This window comes from Micromesistius poutassou (assembly GCF_964030765.1).
Source record: "Micromesistius poutassou genome assembly, contig: SCAFFOLD_3373, whole genome shotgun sequence".
In the NCBI taxonomy this organism is placed as follows: Eukaryota; Metazoa; Chordata; class Actinopteri; order Gadiformes; family Gadidae; genus Micromesistius; species Micromesistius poutassou.
Genome location: NW_028179157.1, coordinates 1 through 22,283, shown reverse-complemented (window position 1 = coordinate 22,283; position 22,283 = coordinate 1). Strand labels below are relative to the sequence as shown.

At 46.9% G+C, this 22,283-nt stretch overlaps 1 protein-coding gene across 1 annotated transcript; it reads left to right on the top strand.

Moving 5' to 3' along the window:
* Positions 1-7,249: 7,249 nt before the first annotated feature.
* On the top strand, positions 7,250-21,216 carry LOC311373065 (rho guanine nucleotide exchange factor TIAM1-like; the record flags this gene model as incomplete). The annotated part of the gene is made up of 13 exons (XM_084489919.1): positions 7,250-8,215; positions 9,970-10,477; positions 10,909-11,081; positions 11,774-11,998; positions 13,573-13,758; positions 15,548-15,694; positions 16,594-16,668; positions 17,196-17,366; positions 18,225-18,329; positions 18,835-18,916; positions 19,657-19,743; positions 20,488-20,700; positions 21,116-21,216. Coding segments are annotated over 13 exons (3,039 nt in total), but the record flags the coding sequence as incomplete, so codon positions are not given.
* Positions 21,217-22,283: the final 1,067 nt, after the last annotated feature.

The following is a 22,283-nucleotide window of genomic DNA, read 5'->3' as shown; positions in this document are numbered from 1 at the left end:
GACATATCCTCTTTCTGTTCAGACACACAGACAGACGTGTACAGACCTATACAACTTTGTTCTAAACTTTGACAAGTCCTTTTTAGATTTATAAACAAAAAAAAAATCAAATGATCAAATTGACAATTTTGCTTAAAGCTGAAGTATCATATACAAATTCATCATTACCTGCCCCCGCTTACATTATACGGCTGTCAACATCTTGGCTTGTACTGACAGATATCTTGGCACTTATTCACAAGGAATATATATTTATTTTTTGTAAGTGTTATTGGCTCGTAATCTGTTTTAATGTGTGAAATAATTTCTCAAAAAGCCATAGGGGACGGGAATTTGAGGATGGCACAGTTGGTTGAAAAATCATAAAACAAATTGTACACAGTATGAGAGTTTTAAGCATTTCATCCCTGATGATGTCTTCCCGCTAGCCATTTAATCTGGTAACTCTTTCTCATTGTGGACATAAAGGATATCAAAAGGATTTGTATGGATGAAAACTGGCACTGACTTCAAACAAAAGCCACACACACCTGTGTTTTTATGTACCCTGTGTAGTGTTCAGGTTACCGGAGTACTGTGTTGGAGCCTGCAACTTGTTGTCCCCAAAACATTCCTTCCTTTCACCACAAGGTTTAGCATGGTGACAGGAATGTGTTTGCATGTTTGCACGACTCTCTGCACTAACAAACAAACTGCAACATTGACTATTGACATTGTTCTCCTGTTTTTGTCCTGTTTCTATAATAATGTAATTCAGAAATGCTGCCGTTTGCCTCCCAGGTGATTCCTGCTGTTCATTTTGTCCTCTACAGTAAAATACCCATCGCTTGTGGTCTATGCTGCAGGGCAAAAAATGTAATTTTCTCCAAAGCTTGAAGTGCAGTGACAGCTTCTTCCTCTGGGCTTTGGTGTGCACTGGCATTCAGGAAGTAGAGGTTGGTGGAGGGGGCTGGGGGTAGGATGTACCTGCCGATCGCCCTCTGTCCCAACAGGCCCAGGTATTTGTCGAATTTCAGCCTGGCTTTCAAGTGGTCTTTAATGACAAAGGGCGCTGTAAATCTTCATGTGGCATGCTGCTTCAGGGATGCACCAATCCAAGCTCTGGAATGGGAGGGGTTCAGCATGTGGACATTTTGTGTTCACTGCCACATGGGTCAAATATCAAAGGAGTGCCTGAGAGGAGCATCCACCACGACTCACACTCGCTGACATTTCTTTGTAGTAGTTTGCTTCTCCAGGAACTCCAAAAGTTTATCAGAGAACACACAGGAACTACAGTGGCTTGTTTCTCAGAGAACACACAGGAACTACAGTGGTTTTGTGTCTTGGAGAACACAGAAACTGCATCTGTAATGTCTTTTGTCCTGAAGCCCTCTCTTATCTCCTAATCTTATCACTTCCATTGGTAGAGGGGGGATCACACAGTAGAGAGGGACCCAACATAAATGAGCAGATTCACTAAATTTGCCAAGACAGTTGTCATCAGGATAGGGTGGTTATTTGGGTATTCGACTCCGTCCTGAAATAATATCTGCAGTCTACCTGTAGGCATCCCCCTTACCTCTACCAGGTATCTGAAGTCACTTGGGTTTAAGGCGTCTGCTGAAGATAAATGACCAAATCCTACACAAATAGTAAGCAGAACAGATAGTCAGCTAGTTGTGTATGTCTTTGCATTTTAAGTTTGCCTATCTGGTGCAGAGCCTTGGAGCCCATTGTTGTTGCTCTGTCTCACAGTAAACACATTGTTCCTCTCGGCTCCGTGGGTGGCCGGGAACGCGGTGGCCATATATTTAATCAAGGATCTGGAGGAGATCTGTGTGTGTGATATCTGCACTTGTTAAGTGAATTTTCACAAAAGCTCTTTAGGCCCATTGGTTGCTATGCATTCCTGTGGGGTCACCTGTCCGGAGTTCCCTGTTACCTAGCACATGCACACCAGCTTTTCACCGGAGGCCCCTACCCCTTCTTTAAGGGATCCGGCGTGACGGAGCAGGGTTAAAAGGAGTGGAGCTGGTTCCCTGGGGTATAGATCGGAGAGTAGAGTGTACTGTTGAAGGGTATTCTCTATGCAGCGTAGTTTAGGGGTTGTGGTTTTACATACCAGCTGAGAAGGCTCTGGGTCTGAAACCCCATTGTCCACAATCTACCTGTAGGCCTCTTCCCATACCTGCTCTGTAATGACCTGACGTGTTGGCTTGGTGGCTCGACTTGTAAGTTGCAGACATGGACAAAAATGCTGCATGGTGACCCTCTCTTCAGCCACCTTCCTGTCCATCTTCGCTGTCCTGTCCATAAAATGGCAAACATGCCCCAAAAATATTTTCCACATGATTAAATGATGCCATTAGTACAATTACCTAAATTACATCTTCAATGTAATAAATTCTGAAGCAAAATCCATGGTTTGGTTAACGTTTCACCAACAACTCCCAACCAGCTAGTGGTTGATGGACACAAGTGTGTAACAGTGTGGATGTGTGCATGCAAAAAAGGCAGGAGTGGGAGGCTTGAAGTGGAAAGCGCAGTGACGGACTGGTAAAGGCAGCAGGACGGTGAGAACACTGCAGTATTGAAACGCTTTGGACCACAAAACTGCAACCACCGCGCCTCTGAGATCTGCCAAATTCAATATCCCATCTGATCACAACATGCTGCCTCACTGCAGACTCTACTCCACCCACACCGCGGGTACCCCCTCTCTGCTCTGGTCCTTCTGTGGCCTTTCTTAATACATATTTTTACATTCAGCAGCTCTTTTTTGTTTTGTGTAAAGTTTTACTTTATTAGTAGTATATGGTCGATTTTATTTTAAACTTGTACTTGCCTTCGCTCCTTAAAGTGAACCCAAATCTGTTCTTTGTTTTGTTTTAAACGTGGTAATATGCCTTATATGCTTGTAAGCATAGTAATATATGCCATTTTGTCACTGTTACTAAACTGAGAACGTAATTTAGAGAAAACAGGAGAAAAAAAATTGTGTTTTGGGCAGTCTTTGCCAACCAGTTTGTAGCGCTCCACTCTGCTCCGAACTCCAATGCTGTCCAACGACGCTGTCTTGACCAAGGCACCCCGGAGAGCGAGGTGTGTGGAGCTCCGTATAAGCACCACTTTATTTTGATGGAGCTTTTAAGTACTAAGAAACTTTACCAATGGGTTTAGCAATGGGGATAACATCCCCCCGTCCTTCCAGAAACTCAGTGTTCAAATTTTACACTTATTATTATTTATTTATTTTTTATATCAGGGCCATGTGTTTTTCATTCTATGTAGATTCAATTAGCCATGTCATGTCACTCTGATTCACAGTCTTCATGTTACGTATGTTTTTGTTATCCATAGATTAGATGCCTTTTGTTATGCATGGATAATCTCCATCAGAGATCCTTTACTATTTTAATAAGTCATTGAGCATACATGTCATCTCGACTTACTCGCTTAAAGGCAGCATATTAACATGACTTACTTAATCAGGTGTCCATGTGGTCTTGCTTACGTAGGCTGTACCTACTACGCACCAGGATTAGTGAACACAGAAGCGGCATCAGATGCGGGGACGAACGCAACCCCGTGGCGGCGCACTTCAAAAAGGCCGGCCACAACCTTTGCTATCTCAAATACACAGGGATAGAAAAAGTTAACAAACCCCCAAGAGGTGGTGACCATAAACGCTTACTACTACAGCGCGAGACCTACTATATTCACACTCTGAACACCATGTCTCCAGCATGTCTAAATGAAGAGTTTGATATCAAACCATTTCTGTAGGCTGCCTGATTTACTTTATCATTTTTTCACTTCGTTTCATTTTGTTCATATTTGTATTCTCATTGTGGTATTCTCTCCAAGCTCAAATGTAAACTTGATTTTTAACTTGCCATGTTTAAAATATGATATTTATAAAATGATATTTATGGAGTTGTATTAGACCATTTCACATTAGCATTACTATATGAGCCTCTAGCAGGCCTGAATGTAATTTCCTCCTGTTCTTTAATAATAGTACAGGCAATATTGATTGGGTGTACTGTTTGGGTCAATATGGCCCCCTTGTGTATATTTTGTATATATTCTTTACTCATGAGGGACACACCCCTTCCACTATTCCCAGGTATATATACCACATCCCCTACACCGGTTCTGCATTGCACTTTTGATGAAGGACTACATGTTCGAAACGTTTGGGAGCTTTAATCAGTGTGCGGACCTTTATCATTTCTTCTCAGCATATTAACATGACTCAGCCTCTAAATGGAATTTCAGTGAAGTCATGAAAGAAAGGCCTGGGAGCGTCATCTGCCGTCCGGTTCGGTTTAGCACTGTGTTAGCCTAGCACGGCTTCTGTGAGTGTCCCTAATAGGGATTCCATTCTGAGGTTGTTACAATGCATTAGCATCACTGCGGCTTCCCCCTCCTGTTGGCATCTGTCCTGACTCTCCCTCTATCTCACTCCATCTCACCCCTCTCCCTCCCTCTCTCGCCATCTCTTTATCCTCCTCCATCTCCCTTAGTCTCTCTCCATCTCTCTCTGGTTCCCTAACGGAGGAGGGATGGAGTCAGTCTGTGGCTGCAGTGTTGGCGGGTGGTGAGTGGGTGGGTGTGGGACCCTACCAAACTCGGACGTCACTCCGATTATGCTGTGCTGTGCAGTACCTGGAGGAGAGGCAGGGAGACGTGCAGGCAGATAGAGTGAGACGAGTGAGCGAGGTGGAGGGAAAGAGAGGCAGGGTGAGAGAGGTAGAGTGAAAGAGTTGAGCAGAAAGAAAGATGAAGAGGTAGAGTGAGAGAGAGAGAGAGGGAGAAGGACGGTAAGTGTGAGTGAGTGAGTGAGAGAGGGAGCGAGATGCAGTGAAGCATAGAGAACACGTGAAGCAGAAGGACGTTAACGGGAGAGAGGGACGGTGATAAAGATGGAGAGATGGGGATGGAGTAGAGATGCGGTGAGGGGGAGGGAGATGCGACGCAGTGATGGGTGGAGGGAGGAGTGGGGAAAGGAGTGGGAGGTAGAAAGTGGGGGGGGGGGAGAAAGAGAGAGAGAGAGAGATGCAAAGCGAGCGCACCAGACAGAGGGAAACGGGGTCAAGTCCAGTTTACGCAACGCCCCTCCTCGCAGTACGCTGCAGCACACGCAACAGCGGGCCGGGTCCCACGCATCTCTCTGACACACACACACACACACACACACACACACACACACACACACACACACACACACACACACACACACACACACACACACACACACACACACACACACACACACACACACACACACACACACACCCCCCCCCCCCCCCAGGGCAGTTGACCCATAGGGATGTCTACAACAACACAGCTGTGGGCTGAATCTTCCGGTCGTAAACCAACCCCAACCTCTAGCCCACTTACCAGCACCTCCAGGCTCCGCCGGCCCTAGGGTAGGTACATCCAGGCCTTACCGGCCCATATGTTAGACATTTTCCCCACTCCGCACCCCAGGGGGGGCCACTCCAGGGAGTACCCCCTTATTATTGGAACTTATTCACCTGAGGCATTGCTTTCCCACTGGATCTTTATCCAGACCTCAACCACATCATACCCAATACTTTCTTAACCATCTCAAACCCTATACCCTAACTTAAGAGTCTATAACCTAATACCCAAACTTAACCACACAACAGCTAAGCTTCACCATCTCTTACCTAAACCATTGCTAACTGAATTCCTAAATGTAGCCATCCTAGCCATCCTAATCTAATCCACCATCCATTTTTTCGGCATGTTCCATAATGTTTCATGGGGAAGATTAACTGCAAATTCTGCAATGTTGAACCACAAATGCAAGAGAAGAATCCTGGGAACAGCATGTACATTAACTGATTATGCAACAGATCAACCCCAAGCCCTAGGGCCCCTGGGAGCCCCCACTGGGAATAACTCACTCACTCACTATGACAGTTGGAAGACAGCCATGCATGCAATCCAAGTCAATTGGACCGTGATAACTAATAACTAATAACTAATAATTGTGTGTCTCTGTTGTCCTGAGGGCATCAATCAACCCTTGTGTTGGCCCCTGGTTTCCGGGGCCCCAGGGCTAGTCCAGGGGTCTCTGTCTGTCTTTCCCTGGCTGACAACAACAGCAGCCGTCCCATGCATGGGACCCTGTGTTGTTTTCCTCTGCTCTGCATAGCTGGTGCTCACTCATGCTTCAAGTTCTCTGTCACTGTAGTTTCTGTCACACAGTCCTCTCCGGTTCCCTCCCGCCCTCCCCTCGCTTCCTCCCCCTGTTCCCGCTGAATATTGAGAGGGGGGTGTGGTACATCGCCTCTCCTTGCCTCTCTGTTGAGGGGAGTAGGGACTGTCATGTGATGCAGAGATGGCGGCAAAGCGTTTGGTTAGAGTAGGCAGGCTATGGATAGAGCACAGGGGTCGTTCAGGAGAGCCACGGGGACTTTCCTACTCATCTCTTCTGGCACGTTGGTGGCAATGATCCTGGGTCATACATTTATTATTGTATACTGCCTTATCTGCCCTCAGTTGATGGGCTTATTTTTGTCTGTATGAGCCAAACTAGCAATATGAATGTCATACTCATCTCATCTCAGCCCATGCTATTGTTCTAGTTGACAGGATGTACCCAATCGACCAGCTGTGGTTGACTGTCCGTAATGGTGTGTGATTGATTTGAATTATGTAACCCGGTGGAAAACATGACTCCTGCATAATATTGTGTTCAGTGTGACTTGTAACTGCTGTTAAACCTTAACTTCATCCTTCTCTCCTTCTTTCTCTTTTCCTAGAGTCCGTAGGGCTGCCCAGAGAACCAACTGCTTGAAGATCCAGTCACATTCAAAATGCCTCAAACATCAGTGACATCAAACGGGTAAACAGTGTACAGAGTGCTTTCAATCTTTTGAAGGGATTTTCTGTTGAATGCTGACTGAATGCTGATTAAGATTTAGTCAGAGTGCCTTAGGATATACCCCCGGGGAAAACTGTCGAAAGCGCCTTTCTCCAAGATGGAGAAATAATAATGATAATGGGGTGTATAAATAAAATGAGTGGAAAATACTGTAAGGCAATATAATATTGAAGTATAAAATGATTATAGCTTGTGTATATATAAATATGTATTTTATATGTATGCATGAAAAAAGTGGAGTGATTAAAAAAAAAGTGTATGTAGGATGAAATATCTTTTATATACAAAAACAAAAAAAGTTGTGGTTAACCCTCTCCCTTTTCTTTCCATCAAAGACTTTGAATCATGGGCAACGTGGAGAGCCAGAACGGGGACTATGCCCTTTACGGGACCGAGCGCGGCCCCTTGTCCCGCAAGCACATGTCCCGCTCCCTGCGCGTCTCCAACAAGCAGTCCCGGCGCTCGCGCCACGCACTGTCGGGGAAGATCGAGCACCGGAACTCGGAGACCAGCACGCGCTCCAGCAGCACGCCCAGCATCCCCCAGTCCCTGGCCGACAACGGCCTGGAGCCCTTCAACGAGACGCACGTGCTGCCCCACTTCGGCAGCCCCATATGGGTGGACCGCGTGGCCATGAACCTGCGGCCCGTCTCCTTCCACAACGACCTGGTCAACCCCTCGGTGCGTCTGGTCGGCACGCGCTCTCCCTCGCCGCAGGGCCTCGCCGCCCGGGGCTCCCCGACCCGACGAGGGGGACGGGAGGGCACCTATCTCCAGAAGACCAGCGACGGCTCCTCCGCCGCCGCCGCCGTCGCAGCGGGCGGTGACACGCTCGGCAGGAGAGAGAAGAAGAGGTCCAAGTCAGCGGACATGTGGCGCGAGGACAGCCTGGAGCTGTCGCTGTCCGACATCAGCCAGGACCACCTGACCAGCACCGAGGAGATCATCGACGCGGCCAACCAGAGGGAGGACTACACCGACTGCGACGACCAATCGCAGAGCAGCCCTCTAGGCGACGACGGCGGCGGCGGCGGCGGGAGAGCTAACTCGCTGGACCAGCTGTACAGCCCCAAGAATATTGGCGCCGGCGGGAGACGGCGTGCGTCACGCGGGCGCTATGCCGCACGGGACGGTGGCGGCGGTGGCGGCGGAGAAGACAAGATGGTTTCTACACCCGAGGAGGAGGGGGGGAGTGGGTACGGAGCGTACACGTTACCGTGCCGACGGTCCCACTGCCTGTCCGAGGGGCTGCGGTCCCACCAGACCACCAGGAACGACTCCATGCACGGCAGGAGGGCTCAGACCATCCAGGTGAGGGACACACCTGAGACGCATCGAGGGGCGAGTGGCGGGGCGCGTTTCGGCTGGAGCAGGAGAGGGAGGAGCCTCACTGTGGGCAATTAATGCTCTGAGAAAATAAATTAGATAGAAATGCTATATATATTTATGATACACCCTTTTATAGGTATCAGGTAGGGTTATATCAGTGATACATTTTAATGAATGTGTCATTAAGCAGACACTTTTTTTTCCAAAGAGACTTGCGAGTGAATTTGAGAACGAGTAGCTACAAAACAGGGCTAGTTCAAAAAACAACAGGACAGATTGTAGCATGCATATAGGAATAATAAACTCACAGGGAGTTCTGCATTTTTTATTACTGGTAGGAAGTGTGACCGGTTCACAAAGCATTAGGTTCATCATGATTATGTATGTAGAATCTCTTCAGGTGAGCAGGATATTGAAAGGATATTATTGTTGACCTTCACGTCCCCCTTATTATTGTATATGGGATGTTTATTGTGTGTATCTTTTACTCTGTGATGCCACATGTACATTGTCCTTCGGTCTGAGAAGGGCACTTAATTGAAATTTTGATTATTATTGTCAGACCTTGAATGCAGAAGTCTGCTTCCCATTGGTCTTCTGACGGAGTGCTGATTCCTATTGGCCTATTATTAAGAGATACGACAGTTGGTCCCGAATGCAGAAAGCATCCCAGTGCATCCAGTCTTGCTCTTGAACACACCACTATCTCTGAAGACAGCTCTTTCCTCCGTCCTGTCTCCTGTCGCTCCCCTGTTGTATTGTCACTGCTCTGCTCTGTTTCTCAGCTGCTGCATTCACAGGCGAGATAATAACCTCCATAAACAGATTATGGAGAGGAGGGGAAACATGGTGGCTGCTGCCGGGGGGGAGGGGGGGTGTGTGTGTGTTGGAGTGGAGAGAGGGCAGGGGGTAGGGGAGAGAGGAGGAGGAGTGGTGGGGGAGGAGAGTGCAGAGACGGAGGGGATACTGGAAAAAGGGGCTAGGGGAGAGAGGACAGGGGGAGGGAGGAGGTAGTGCGGGGACAGGGGAGTAGAGACGGGGGGTGGTTTTAAAGTCACTCCCCTGTTTGAAATGCCTCAACCTTTTGTCATGGTAATGAGGAGTGGAGGCCTGGAGAAGAGTGAGACAGTTAAAAAGAAAAGGGGGAGAAACGTTGTTGTCGGCGCTCCCTCCGTACACATGAATGGACTTCTGGAGCGCATAATTTTGTCACATGACTCGGGCGGCGATAGCGGGTTTGATGAAGACTCCCCTTCATGTCCCTGGGAGCCCCTGGGTGTGTTGTGGAGTCCAGCGCCGACCCCGCGGAGCTCTCTCTCCGAAGCGGCAGCAGAACCTGGCCTTTTAGAGTCCCAGCCAGCGTCTCCGGATTACACGGGCCTCTGGGGCTGCTTCTGCTGCGTCTGCGCTACTGTAGCCACCACGGGGTTTAGAGCATGTCTGCCTGCCTGGCCCGGTGCTGTGCTGCATGTCCTCAGAGGCTGGGCCGGTTCCCCTCTTTCGGGAGGGGAAAGTTCTGCTTGAGGGAACTCTAGACTCTAGCTGTTTTGTGTTGTTTACATGTACGTGGAGTCCTTTCACCGCTTTTACCCAAACGAGGTGAGGTGAGGCTGAGAACAATCAAAAATCTGAACTAGCTACAAAAGAGGGAGGGACCTTATCTTTGCACGAGTTTGATCTCACCTGTCTCGTGGTTTTTTTGTCTTTGTCCCTTTGTCCCTTCCCGTGGCCGGTAGGACGTGACGGCGGGCGACGGCAGCGAGTACGACGACAGCGGCATCGACGCGGTGACGGCGGCGGAGACGGAGCACCAGTCGCGGCGCTACAAGACCATGTCGGCCTCCTTCTCGCTGGGCTCGGCTGGCGGCCGCAGCGCCTTCGCCGGCAGCGACAGCGGCAGCAGCAGCGCCGGAGGGGGCGGGTCCGGGTCGGGTGGGGGCGGGTCCGGCGGGGGCGGGTGTGGCGGCGGCGGCGGCGCACAACAGGGCGTGTACGAGAACTTCCGGCAGGAGCTGGAGATGAGCTCGTGCCAGACGGAGGAGGAGGCGGGCTCGGCGCTCAGCGGCGACGAGCACAGCGTGGCGAGCTCCACCTACCAGTCGGACCCGCTGCTCACGGTCGCGCAGGGCACCGTGCGCAAGGCCGGGCGCCTCGCCGTCAAGAACTTCCTGGTGCACAAGAAGAACAAGAAGGTGGAGTCGGCCACCCGGCGCAAGTGGAAGAGCTACTGGGTCTGCCTCAAAGGTGTGGACATGACCATGCTCTGACCTGATAACATGACCGTGGTAACACTTTGTAACACTAACCTTATTACAAGTGGAAGAGCTACTGGGTCTGCCTCAAAGGTCTTGTCACCTACTTTAAAATCATAACGCTTCCATAACATTACCATGACAACGGGCTATAATAATATCACCATAATAACATTACCTTCATAACTTAACCATAACATAACATTCTATAACATTACCATAATAACAGGACCACCCGAACCATACATTATTAACATTAACATACATGCTTAGAGCTCAGTGGGTCTGCAGTGGAGCTGCAGTTCTTTAGTCCAGCCACTGGAGAGCAGAATTTAGTCATTTAAATGAAAACAGGCATTTTTATATATATATATATATATATCTCAAATCCTGTTCCTCATTGATTTTGTTTTATTTTCCCAGGATGCACTCTGTTCTTCTACGAGACCGACGGTCGCTCGGGAATCGACCACAACAGTGCCCCCAAGCACGCCATCTGGGCGGAGAACAGCATTGTGCAGGCGGTCCCCGAGCACCCCAAGAAGGACTTTGTCTTCTGCCTCAGTAACTCCCTGGGAGACGCCTTCCTCTTCCAGGTACAGGCGTGTGGGAACTGGGAAGTTAGTCAATGTCCTTAAAGAACCCTTCTCCGGGACCTAACCCTGGAGAATCTGAGTTGTATTTCCAAATAACCTTTTGCATACACAAGGGATTTGCTTAGGTGCTGAAATACAACATATGAAAATCTGAAAACAACTCCTCCTATTTTTGACTTTGACCTTTATTTTAGAGGTTAGGTTGTTATATTTGCATTCTGAGTTTACATTTTATTAATAAGACTCATTCTGTATATAGAGGATATAAATTCTGCTGTTCGCAGTTGATATTACCATTAGTACGCTCCTTATGTTAACGTTATATTTAACATCTGTGAAATAGCTGCTCGTGAAAGTAACATTGTTCCGTCCAAACATGTATTTGAGTTGGTTCATTTGTATGTCTCTATAACTTTCAAAAAGGTTGAGTCTATTTATGCCCAAGCAACTGAATAATTGACCACACGGAAGTCTAATGAAATGGAAAAGCTGCCGTTTCTGCATGGCAAACCTTTTAACCGGCTGTTCCCACTTTTCTCGTCCTGGCCTGACCTCCATCACTCCCAGACCCTCCACCAACACCGCCGTTGAACCTACTCTTTGTGTATATAGCTAGCGTTACTCTGAATTGTGTTTTCTTCTGCTTCTTTGCATGTCCTTTCTAAACCATATATGCTCTTCAAACTCTCCAGACGTCCAGCCAGACGGAGCTGGAGAACTGGATCACGGCGATCCACTCGGCCTGCGCCGCCGCCGTTGCCCGGCAACACCACCGCGAGGACACGGTGCGTCTGCTGCGCGCCGAGACCAAGAAGCTGGAGCAGAAGATGGACATGGACGAGAAGATGAAGAAGATGGGTGACATGCAGCTGTCGGCCGTCAGCGACACCAAGAAAAGAAAGACCATCCTGGAGCAGGTGGGAGTTTGGGCCCAGACCTCTTCCTCCGTCCGCCCCCAACACTGTTTCCCAAATGCATCCGACGTTTGCGGTCTCGGTGAAGTGGATACACCGTTTACTTTTCACTATTTAGTAATTCAGCAAACTTTAATATTTTGTTATACTTTATTTTTCCCAATGTATTCTTTATTTAGGTCTCAGAGACTCATTTAGGGAGAACATCATCTTCAGTGGTGACAAGATTGCAAACGGAGATGTATACATATAAGCAAGTGTGTAATTGTAAAACGTACAATTATACACAATCCCTGTCAACATGTTTATATGACCTGTCACGTTTTGACCTGCTTTCAGTGGCAGGCAGGGGTAAGACATTTTGCTAAAGGATGCCTACAGGTAGGCTGCAAACATGGTGTTCAAACCAAGAACATTTAGGCTGAGAGTGCACAAACACCCTAGCCACCAGACTAAACTGCCCCTAAACACATTCTACAAACAAAGGGAGCATTGTATAGCGCTAGAGATCGCGCAGGGTTAAGCACATAGGAACACCAGGGTCTTTATGGTTCTAAGTGTTAAAGCGACAGACGGATCTCAGCCATTTAGAAGATGATGATTTTGAGATTTGTTTTTCAGCAGCACAGAGCACAAAAGGCGATGGCTCTTAAAACAAGAGCCACTTTAAAGTTTACCAATCCGACAGCCAGTGAAATCCACTAAAGATGGCCGTGAGTTTGGCACGGCCGGTTCGTCAGGTTTTGTGCCGCCCTCGGCTGTCAAAACAGTCCACCGAGTTGCGTGCCAAACTTCCAATTCATAGCCAAAAAATCCCCAATTGGCCTGAATGGGTCTGTTTACAGAAAAGCAGGGTTCAACCGGCCTTTGTCCCGCCAGGTTAGGTAGCGCCTGCTTGTAGCGGCCGGTCTCCTGGCAGTGTCAAGTTCCTCATTGTGCCTGCCTGAATGGGCCTGGTCCCACAGTCCCCCTCCAGCCGCACACCAGGCCCCCGGCTGCCAGAGGAATGCACGCTTCTCTGGGCTCCTTCACAGCAACGCAGCACCTTCCAGCCCACCCCGGTCCCCGGTCTCACTCTCAGGGACCTCCTCCAAAACACTGACACAGGGCCGTGACGAGAAGGGTGGTAATGGAATAATTTAGCTCTCGCCCCGTCCATTAGACAACACGGACAGCCCTGGCTGGCTGTGTAGTGGACTCTGCACTGCAACACTGGGTGTTGCAGAAGGGAAGCCTCCATCTTACCCTGAAGGTAACCAACTTAATTGGGCCATTTGGAGAAGGAAAGAAGGTGGACCACCTTCTCTTTGAACTTTTTAAACATGATTCTATTTCTTTTCTATTTTCTTTTCTTTTTTTTTGGTCGCGCTACAAATACCAACCGACTTTCGCCCTCCATGTGTTTTGTGCTTTGGCCTATCAATATCAGCTTGCGCTCACATTGTTTATCGTTTGATCTTCTTCTGTCAGAATGGAGGAGCTTAAAGTTGCTAACATTACTTCCTACGTCCTTGCCTGCCGTCTGTCTCCTGGAAGAGTGATGGCCTCCTCTCTTTTCACTCCTTCCCCCCTGGCAGATCTTCCTGTGGGAGCAGAACCTGGAGCAGTTCCACATGGACCTGTTCCGCTACCGCTGCTACCTGTCCAGTCTGCAGGGAGGGGAGCTGCCCAACCCCAAGAGGCTGCTGGCCTTCGCCTCCCGGCCCACCAAGCTGGCCATGGGGCGCCTGGGCATCTTCTCCGTGTCCTCCTTCCACGTGCTGGTGAGTACCGTCTACCACCCTGTCTCTCTCTTCCTGTCACTGGTTCTCCCTCGCTGCTGTCTTGCTATGTGCTGGTTGAATTGTATTTAGTAGTTTAGTAATGTGGGGTCCTGCTATGGATGAAAGGTAAAGGTAAGTGAAGGTAAGTGTTCATTTGTTGAAAATGTATTTAATGGTGCGTAGCACAGTAAAGATTGGACACACACATTGACCTTGACTTCCTATTTGGTTTTTAGTTCCACTTGAAGTTTCTTTGTCATTAGAGCAGTTGTCATTATGGAAGCTCTCTCCACAGTCTTGTGATCTTGTGATCGTGCCAGGCTGAGGCTAAAGTTAGTTTATTAATTAGTTTATTAATTAATGTGAAATTCTGTGATTACTGGCATTAAAAGGTCAAAATAAAACTGGTGAAGAATAAAATAAAAGATATGATACAAGATTTAAAATAGATAAATAAAAGATAAGTAATACAATACAAATATTTAAAAAAAAATTGTATTGGTCAACAGTGTGGGATTGGCATGCATTATGATTCCTTTTGCAATGTTTTCGTCTTGAATAGAGTTGATTGATGTTATCTAGTTTAAGGTCAGAGATTGATTTATTTCTTCACTGTTGCACTTGCCGAACCCAAACGGTTTGTGGTAGAGCTCGACTCGTTCCAACTGCAGCTCCAGTGTTTCGTTCAGTTCTGACTCACACACTGCGCTGAACGCTTGCGTCTTGTTTCCAACATCTTGCAACAACTCCAAGGTCTCTCCCAGCTGGGTGAGCGATGTCACAAGCCAGAAAGCAAATGAAATAAGTATTTTCCACCCTATCTTACAGCTTGGCCCCAAAGTGGTCGTCGCCCCCCTGTGCAGTGTTGCATTGTTAGCTTTGTGTGGTTAGCTCCCTCGATAGCGCTGAGGTGTGTGTCGATGTTTGGAGATTAAAGTGGCTGAACATGGCTAGCGTGGGCGGTTCTGGACAAGGAGAAGGGCTTGTTTGATTTATATTTCTTGTTCGCATCGCGGTGTGGGCTGAACACTTTGCTTCTTCTCCTCTCGACACCTACACAGTGCCGCGCAGCACGCTGAACTCTGCTCCCTCATTGGAGGAATGAGCGCCAAGATGGCAGGGTAGAACACTCTGCAAAAGAGGAGGGAGAGTACATCAGAGCCGTCCCTCTCTGTCGCCGTGTATACTCTCAGTCTTCTCCTTTCCCTCAGTATCCTCTTCATGCAAGATGTTGGCTTATTCAAAATCAGACGCTGCTAATTCTTATTATAGAAAATGTTTGATGAAATTGAGCAATATGAGTTAATTCTTGTTTTATTTTGGTTCACTGACTGAAAATTTGTTTTTGGTCCTCCTTTTAATTTAGTTTATATTGACTGAAGTTTGATACAAAGAGAGCCCCAATGAAGACCTTCAATAAGTAGACTATTCAATATCTTCACTATTCACAGTCAACATCTTATTTCTGTCAAATGTGTTCAAAAGCTTGACTTTCAAACTCTTTCAAACAATGTTCTGGATGGAGACAAACTGGGGCCTTCACAATCTATCACACAATCAAATAACACATTTTTAGTTCAGCGTTCCTCTAGCATATCAGCAGTGTGCAACCCTTCTGTGTTTAAATAACCTCAAATATAATCTTTTTTTTTTTTTGCTTTTTCAAACAAATGTTATTCCCTCTGTCGTTTCTCTTGTTCAGCACTGTGTATTGCAGTTTTTCATGCGAAGGCCCATATAAATTAAGTTTGCCAGATTGACTGAGCTTTCTCCTCACTGTTCTCCCCAGGTGGCGGCCCGTAGTGAGTGTGGTGTGCGGAGGCGGGCCCAGGCTGCGTCACGCTCCACCAGCAAACGTAAGAGTCGCTTCTCCTCTCTGTGGGGTCTGGACACCACCTCCAAGAAGAAGACTAAGGCCCACCCCAGCATCGACCAGGTCAGCTCCCACCTAGTAGAGCACACCTCTCCCCTGTTTCTGAAATACAGGTGGAATCTGGGCATACAGATGGAGGCAAATGAGTGCCTACCTATTCTGTAGGTAGGCATCTATTTGAACCGGATGTATGGCCAACCTCGTAGGCCATAGGTCTGCCAGTAGGCCCAGGATTTAGCTCAGCTGATCTGGGTAGACGGCCATGCTCGTTCGAGCTACTTTGTAACTCAGGAGACAGTGCTAGTTGTCAGTCAACCGGAAGGATGCTGGTTTGATTCCTGGCTTCTCCTAGCTCAGGGTTTAGCTGTCACTGAGCAAGACCCCTAACTCTCACTGCTCCGGACGAGCTGGCTGTTCCCTTGCATACTTTACACTGTCCACGGTGCATGAATGGGTTTAGTAATTGATGTATGAATGTGAGGCACTAATTGTACAGCACTTGAGTGGTCACAGGTCAGAAGAGCTATTTAAAGTCCTTTCACAACTCCTGGGCTCTTTGTCTCCCCCTGCAGGGCTGATGGGGTCGTGGTGTGAATGTGTGTTTAGCTTGGGTAAAAAATAAGGTTTTCACATACACTACTCATCTAAAGCCAAAGAATATAACTGTGGTTAGGTTTTTCTTCTTGATTCGGTAACGGTAATAATGAGTGGGTATGGGCATCCTGCTCATGTATGAATACTATGTAGACATTTTATTTATTTATTTTACTTTTACGTTGTGCAGTAAAATACATCTTTTTGCAGCTTCTCCAACTTTGATCACATGCCTTGATTGTTCATAGACTCATTTGTAAGTCTCTAGAGGGAAGGCGTCTGCTAAGCGACGGAGTGTAATATGTAAGAATGTCTCGTTGACTGTTTCATCGTCTCTCTTTTAACGCGTTCTCTCTCCTGCTCTTCAGGTTTTTGCCGACGGCCAGGAGGTGGTGAGGAAGCCTGGGGACGGCGTGTACTCGGATCCTGCCAAGGAATCCACGGTAAGGGGGTGGTGTCGGGCAACAGGCCTGGGTGTCTGCCACCAGCCAGTAGCCCTGTAGGCAGGCAGGCAGGCAGGCAGGCAAGCAGGCAGCTGGGTGTGGCAATAGGTCACCTGCTCCCCTCTCAGAGCTGGAACCATCCCAGCTTTATCCGCTGGTGCCTGCCCAGCCCCGTTAAAGACCCAGAGATCCTTCCTGTGTGAGACCCAGTGGGGAGGCAACTGTTGTTGACACTTTTCTGGAAGGTTTTTTTGTAGTGCGTTGCACATTACTAAGTACGTTTGTTTTTTGGTTTTATCAAACTAATAATCGACGAGACCTGGGGGATGTGATCGAAAGAAACTATTAGTATCCTACAAACGGGGAACATATCCTGCCTATTTAATCCAACTAGCGGGAGTATACGACTTCTCATTGCAGTGGAGTATTTCTAAACATGTACTGATCAAATATTGTGTCTGAGTGTCAAGTGTTGAGTCGACCTGAGTAGTGGGATTGTTTTGTAGAATATTGGTTCTGCTCAACAGAGAAGTGAGGAGGGTGGTGTGAGGAGCCTCCCGCGACCCAGCACCGATGGGGAAATCTGGGTCCCTGACCACCTCACCCCCTCCTGGGTGTGTCTGCCCAACGACCAGCCAGTCCTCACCACCATCCAGCCGGGGGAGTCTGCCCTCTGCGCCCTGGAAGCCATCTGCAAGGTACCGCGGCTCGTTGTTATGAATGAATAATAAAGGATCTCCCAGTACCTCCCTCTAAAGCCCATTTTCAATATGGAAGCCTGGCTATTGTCTTAAACAATAATAATAATTTGCATTTATATGGTGCTTTTCAAGACGCCCACGGCTTTTAATATATTGCGTGTGTGTATGTGGTTGTGTGTTTGTGTTGATATGCAAATTACACTGGGGAACTGTATGTATGCGCTCGTCATATTGCTAAGTACTCTGGAAGAAAGTGTCCACCAAATGTAACTAACTTCAACACTCTCAAACTTCATAACTCCACTTCTTGAAGCTGGCATGTTCTAATGTGGAAACCAAAATGGGAATGAGCATTCAAAGACACATTTGTACTCTTTGTTTTCATTTCACTCTTCATTTGTTGAGTCCAGGTGGAGTCTTCTCCACACCCACCTCAGGGTGTTGGGCTGGGGTCAGAGGGCTGCAGACTGTAACTGTGATTTAAAGGCTTTTAATACGCCGAGCAGATGGCCTGACAGAGCGCGACATCGTGTTTGGGCAGGCATCCCCTCTCTCTCGTCCCAACCGTCAGCAGCTCTTAAAACCGTCACTGTAAAACAAAAAAAAAAGGCTGTAAAGACTGTACTTTTGAAAACAGGTCGGAATATGACCATAAATCTCCCCGACCTTAACAACGCTTTGTTAGCGGTTTCTCGTAGTGCGACAGCCTTTCTTAAGTGCAGCATAGACATCTTCTTGGTGGCCAACAAAACGCCCCAACAGAACACAAAGATGTTTGCGATGTGTAAAGGTTGAGATGTGTTGATATCCAGAGACACTCTTAAATGTTTTAATCGGTTGTCTTGATGTCCCTAGGCTCACCAGTTGGACTCCACCAAACACTACTTAAGACTTAAGTTCCTCATTGAAAACCAAGTGCAATTCTACATCCCCAAACCAGAGGAGGATGTATGTGATCTGGTAAGACTCATTTGAGATCTCTCTTACTCTCACTCTCTCATGCTCCCTCTTACTCTCTCAAACTCTTAAACATGCATGGACACATCCCTGCTCATTTAAACATACAGTACATAGACACGTATCTATGTATTTGAACATGCATTTCATCCCCTATTGAACCTGGATAACATTCAAGGGCTGTCCTTCTGTCCGTATGTCTGTCTGTCTGTCTGTCTGAGTCTGGGTGGCTGTTTGGCTCAACCCACTAACGCTCCATATAGCAGTGCCGGGTGTTGTTGGAAACTAATACACTTGTCATGTCTTGTGGATTATTCTCCCTCATTACCTCAGACACATTAGGCTCTCTACCCTGCTTGGAGCGCGTGCCCGTTCTGTAGGTTCAGCTGTTAGAGAGAGAAATAGATTAATCTCACTGCCGTCGGAAACCTGCCCACTAACTTCCCACCACTCTGCAGTGGAAGAGCATTTATATATAACAATTTTATTTTGGTGCCTTCCTTCACAGCTTTACAAGGAAATCGAGATCTGCTCCAAGATAACCAAGGTCATCCGCTTCGATCGCGATGAGTCCTGCATGATTGGCTATGGTAAGGCCTGCTGTTGTGATGAGGCCTGGGGTGTTTTGCTTATGTATTGATTATGTATTGATTATCATTTTGTTTCAGCGCTAAGGCGTGACCTGTGAACTGTGTTATCCTGGGCTCATTGTCCTAAGTATTTTTGTGCTATGATGTGATTAGTTTGATATAACTCATGTTCATCATGGCTCCGCCTCGCTCTCACACCGTCTCCCTGTCCCTTTCTCTGCTCTATCCTTCTTGCTCTCTTCCTCCCTCTCTGTGTGTGCTCTCTGCTTCCGTTATTTTTTTCTCCATCTGTCTGTTCCTTCTTTCTCTGTGTGTGTTCTGTCTCTTCCTCTCACACTTGTTCTATCTCTATTTCTCTAACTTTCTCCTCTCTCTCTCTCTCTCTCTCTCTCTCTCTCTCTCTCTCTCTCTCTCTCTCTCTCTCTCTCTCTCTCTCTCTCTCTCTCTCTCTCTCTCTCTCTCTCTCTCTCTCCCCCCTCCCTCCCTCTCTCTCTCTCTCTCCATGTCACTCCCTGTCTGTCTATCTGTCAGTCTGTGTGTTTCTTGCTCTCCCTCCGTGTCCCTCTCTCTCTGTCTGTCTCTCGCTTTCTCTTTCAAATACATGGGCTTCATTATCAGGACATGAATAAAATATGCATTACTTCTTGCATGTGTATTTAATTTTTTTTTTTACAATACATGCATGAATAATAATGACAATAATAAAGTTTCTCTTTCTCTCTTTCCCATCTCCCCCCCAGGTTTCTCCATCTCTGTGGTGGAGGAGGACGGGGTCCAGCAGCTTTACATCACCGACGTGAAGGCCGGGGGTCTCGCCTTCGCTAAAGGTTCATTAACTTCATCTTTGTCATCCTCACCTCACCGTATCACTGCTTCACCGTGACCTCTTCATGACCGGTCGGCCTGTCCATCCTGACATGGGGACCGGTGTAGAGAAGAGAGGCGGACAAATCCTGTACACCAGACATTTAGGACTGATTGAACATTATAACTTGACACCACCTGATGGTGATATTGCAAATTAGGATTATAATCTTGGTGATGAAAGACAGAGTTCGATTATGGATTCACTTTAGAAAATCGTAATATCCTCGTTCAACAAATTTCACTGATTAAAATTATTATTATTATATATACCCTATTATTTTATAAGCCAAATCCCAATGCAAACAAAGTACTACCAGACTTTAAGAAAAGAATGAGAAGAGCCAATGTTCATGTTAGATATGAAGTTTCTTCTTCATTTTTCTATTTAAATTATATTTTAAAAAAAAGTCCCTGCCGGGTAGGGTATTTTATGGACCTGAAAAACCCATAATTAATATGGTACTTAAAATGCCGTTCTTCTGCTAAAACCCCTAATCATTTCAGATACAACATATGGTAGTTAAATAATAGACAGACCCCACGTGAATAGGCTACCGTTTCGCTTTAAAGATTGGATGTGCCTGTCCTATGAGTCAAGCCGTAACAGTCCCCCACACATACTACACTTAATCCATTCCTCCACTGTGACTCACCTCGCCGGCGTTGCTCAATGCATTAGGATCAACAGACCCTTCTCCACACAGGTCTGAACGCTGGAGACGAGATCCTGCAGTTGAATGGGAAGGACTCCCACAGCCTCAACTTCTCGGACATGAAGGCGGCGTTCACGCAGGCGTCCCTGAGTCTGACGGTGAACACGCTGCCCGCCACCGACCGCCGGCTGCTCTGCTACCTCCCCCCCCGTCGCTCAGACGCAGAGGATGACCTCTACACCGACATCTTCTCCCAGAGCCAAGGTCAGGGGTCATCCCAACGTTTACATTGAGCAGATTCTTTTATCCAAAGGGAGGCGACAACAAGAGAACAATGAAAGTATGCAAGCACAATTGGAGTAGGTACTCCAACTACACACGAGTGCTGCACTGCCTAGTTCAAAACAACTGCAGAGAGTGCCCAGTAGCCATAGAAATCAGTTGAAAACACCTGAAGAGACTTCAGAGTAACCAGAATAAACTGATTATTCAGAGAATCAGTTTATAACAACTGGAGAGAGTGCAGAGCAGCTATAGGATAATTTACATAAAGTAACGGTAATGTAATAAAATGGGTGGAGGTAAACTTATTTGGAGGGGAATATGGGTGGAAGGTGAACAATGGTGGAAGTGGGAATTCCAACGTGGGTGGAGGTGTCTCATTATGTTCTTCCTACAGAGAAGATCCTGGACGACGGGGTGGGACTCTACCTGGAGAGCTCAGGAGACAGCTTGGACGAAGACCTCCACATCTACAGCGACACGGACCAATACAGAAAGGTGAGGACGCTATCTGAACCTTGGGTTTTCTAGGTTTAGTATATTATCGTTTCAGAAGTTAGTTTTATCCAAAGTGTGTTGCACAGTGGATTTTAACGGACATTCAGTAACGGAAGAAGAGCTTTCTTGACAGTTTCCACATACATGGTTTTGTTTTCTGTTATGTGAGTAATAATAAAATGTACAAAATAACGTATACAAAAGGTAACTTTAAATGGATGTTAAATAAAGAAACAAAAAAATTAAATTGGCCGTTTAGTCTGAATCAAAGTATGATTTGGTAATTCCTTTATAGCTTATTTGGAACCCGGTTAACATTTTGATATATACCATTAATGAGCAGGTAGGGTTAATCTTGCTATATCCGTAAACAGTAGACTACTTTGCCCATTCTGGATCTGGGAAAAGTCCTCCTTGTGTCTTCTATACATTCTGCTGTGTGGATTTCCTCCGTCTAAAGCAACACCTGACGTCGTTGTTGTTGTAGTAGGTGTTCTGTGCAGGGTTGTTTAGTGAGTATGTAGATATTTATGCAAGCCAACTTAAGCTGAAATGCATTAGCACCTTGTCTACAGTAAATCTGTCGACCGCTTTAATGAATGAATAGCAATTAGCACGTTGCCGTGGAGGGGTTTGTTTTTCATGGCTTTAATTTCCTTATTTCAATAACGTTTTTTCTCGTCTTCCACTGGCCTACTTTATTCACGTGCGTGCAAGTGGGTGAGAGAGTCTGTGCATTTCAAACAAACTGATTAATATGGAGACAAGACGAATGGTTTGCTCCGATGTGAAACACTCCGAGGTGGATCTCTGATTAGGCCTGCTTTCTAATGACTTGATTAGGTTGGCCAGGCTCATCTGACAACCTTCTTTATTAGCTGATGGGGATCAACGGAGAGATAATGGAGAGAATCTGCTCCCTCTTGGGGACATACTTCACATGCACTTCTGTGATTAAACAGTGAGGGCTTGATTGGTCTGGATTTTGAAAAAATTGCCGGGTCATAATTTGGTGAGTCAGATATTGTCAGGCAATCCATATAATCACGCCACCGCTTTCTTATTGT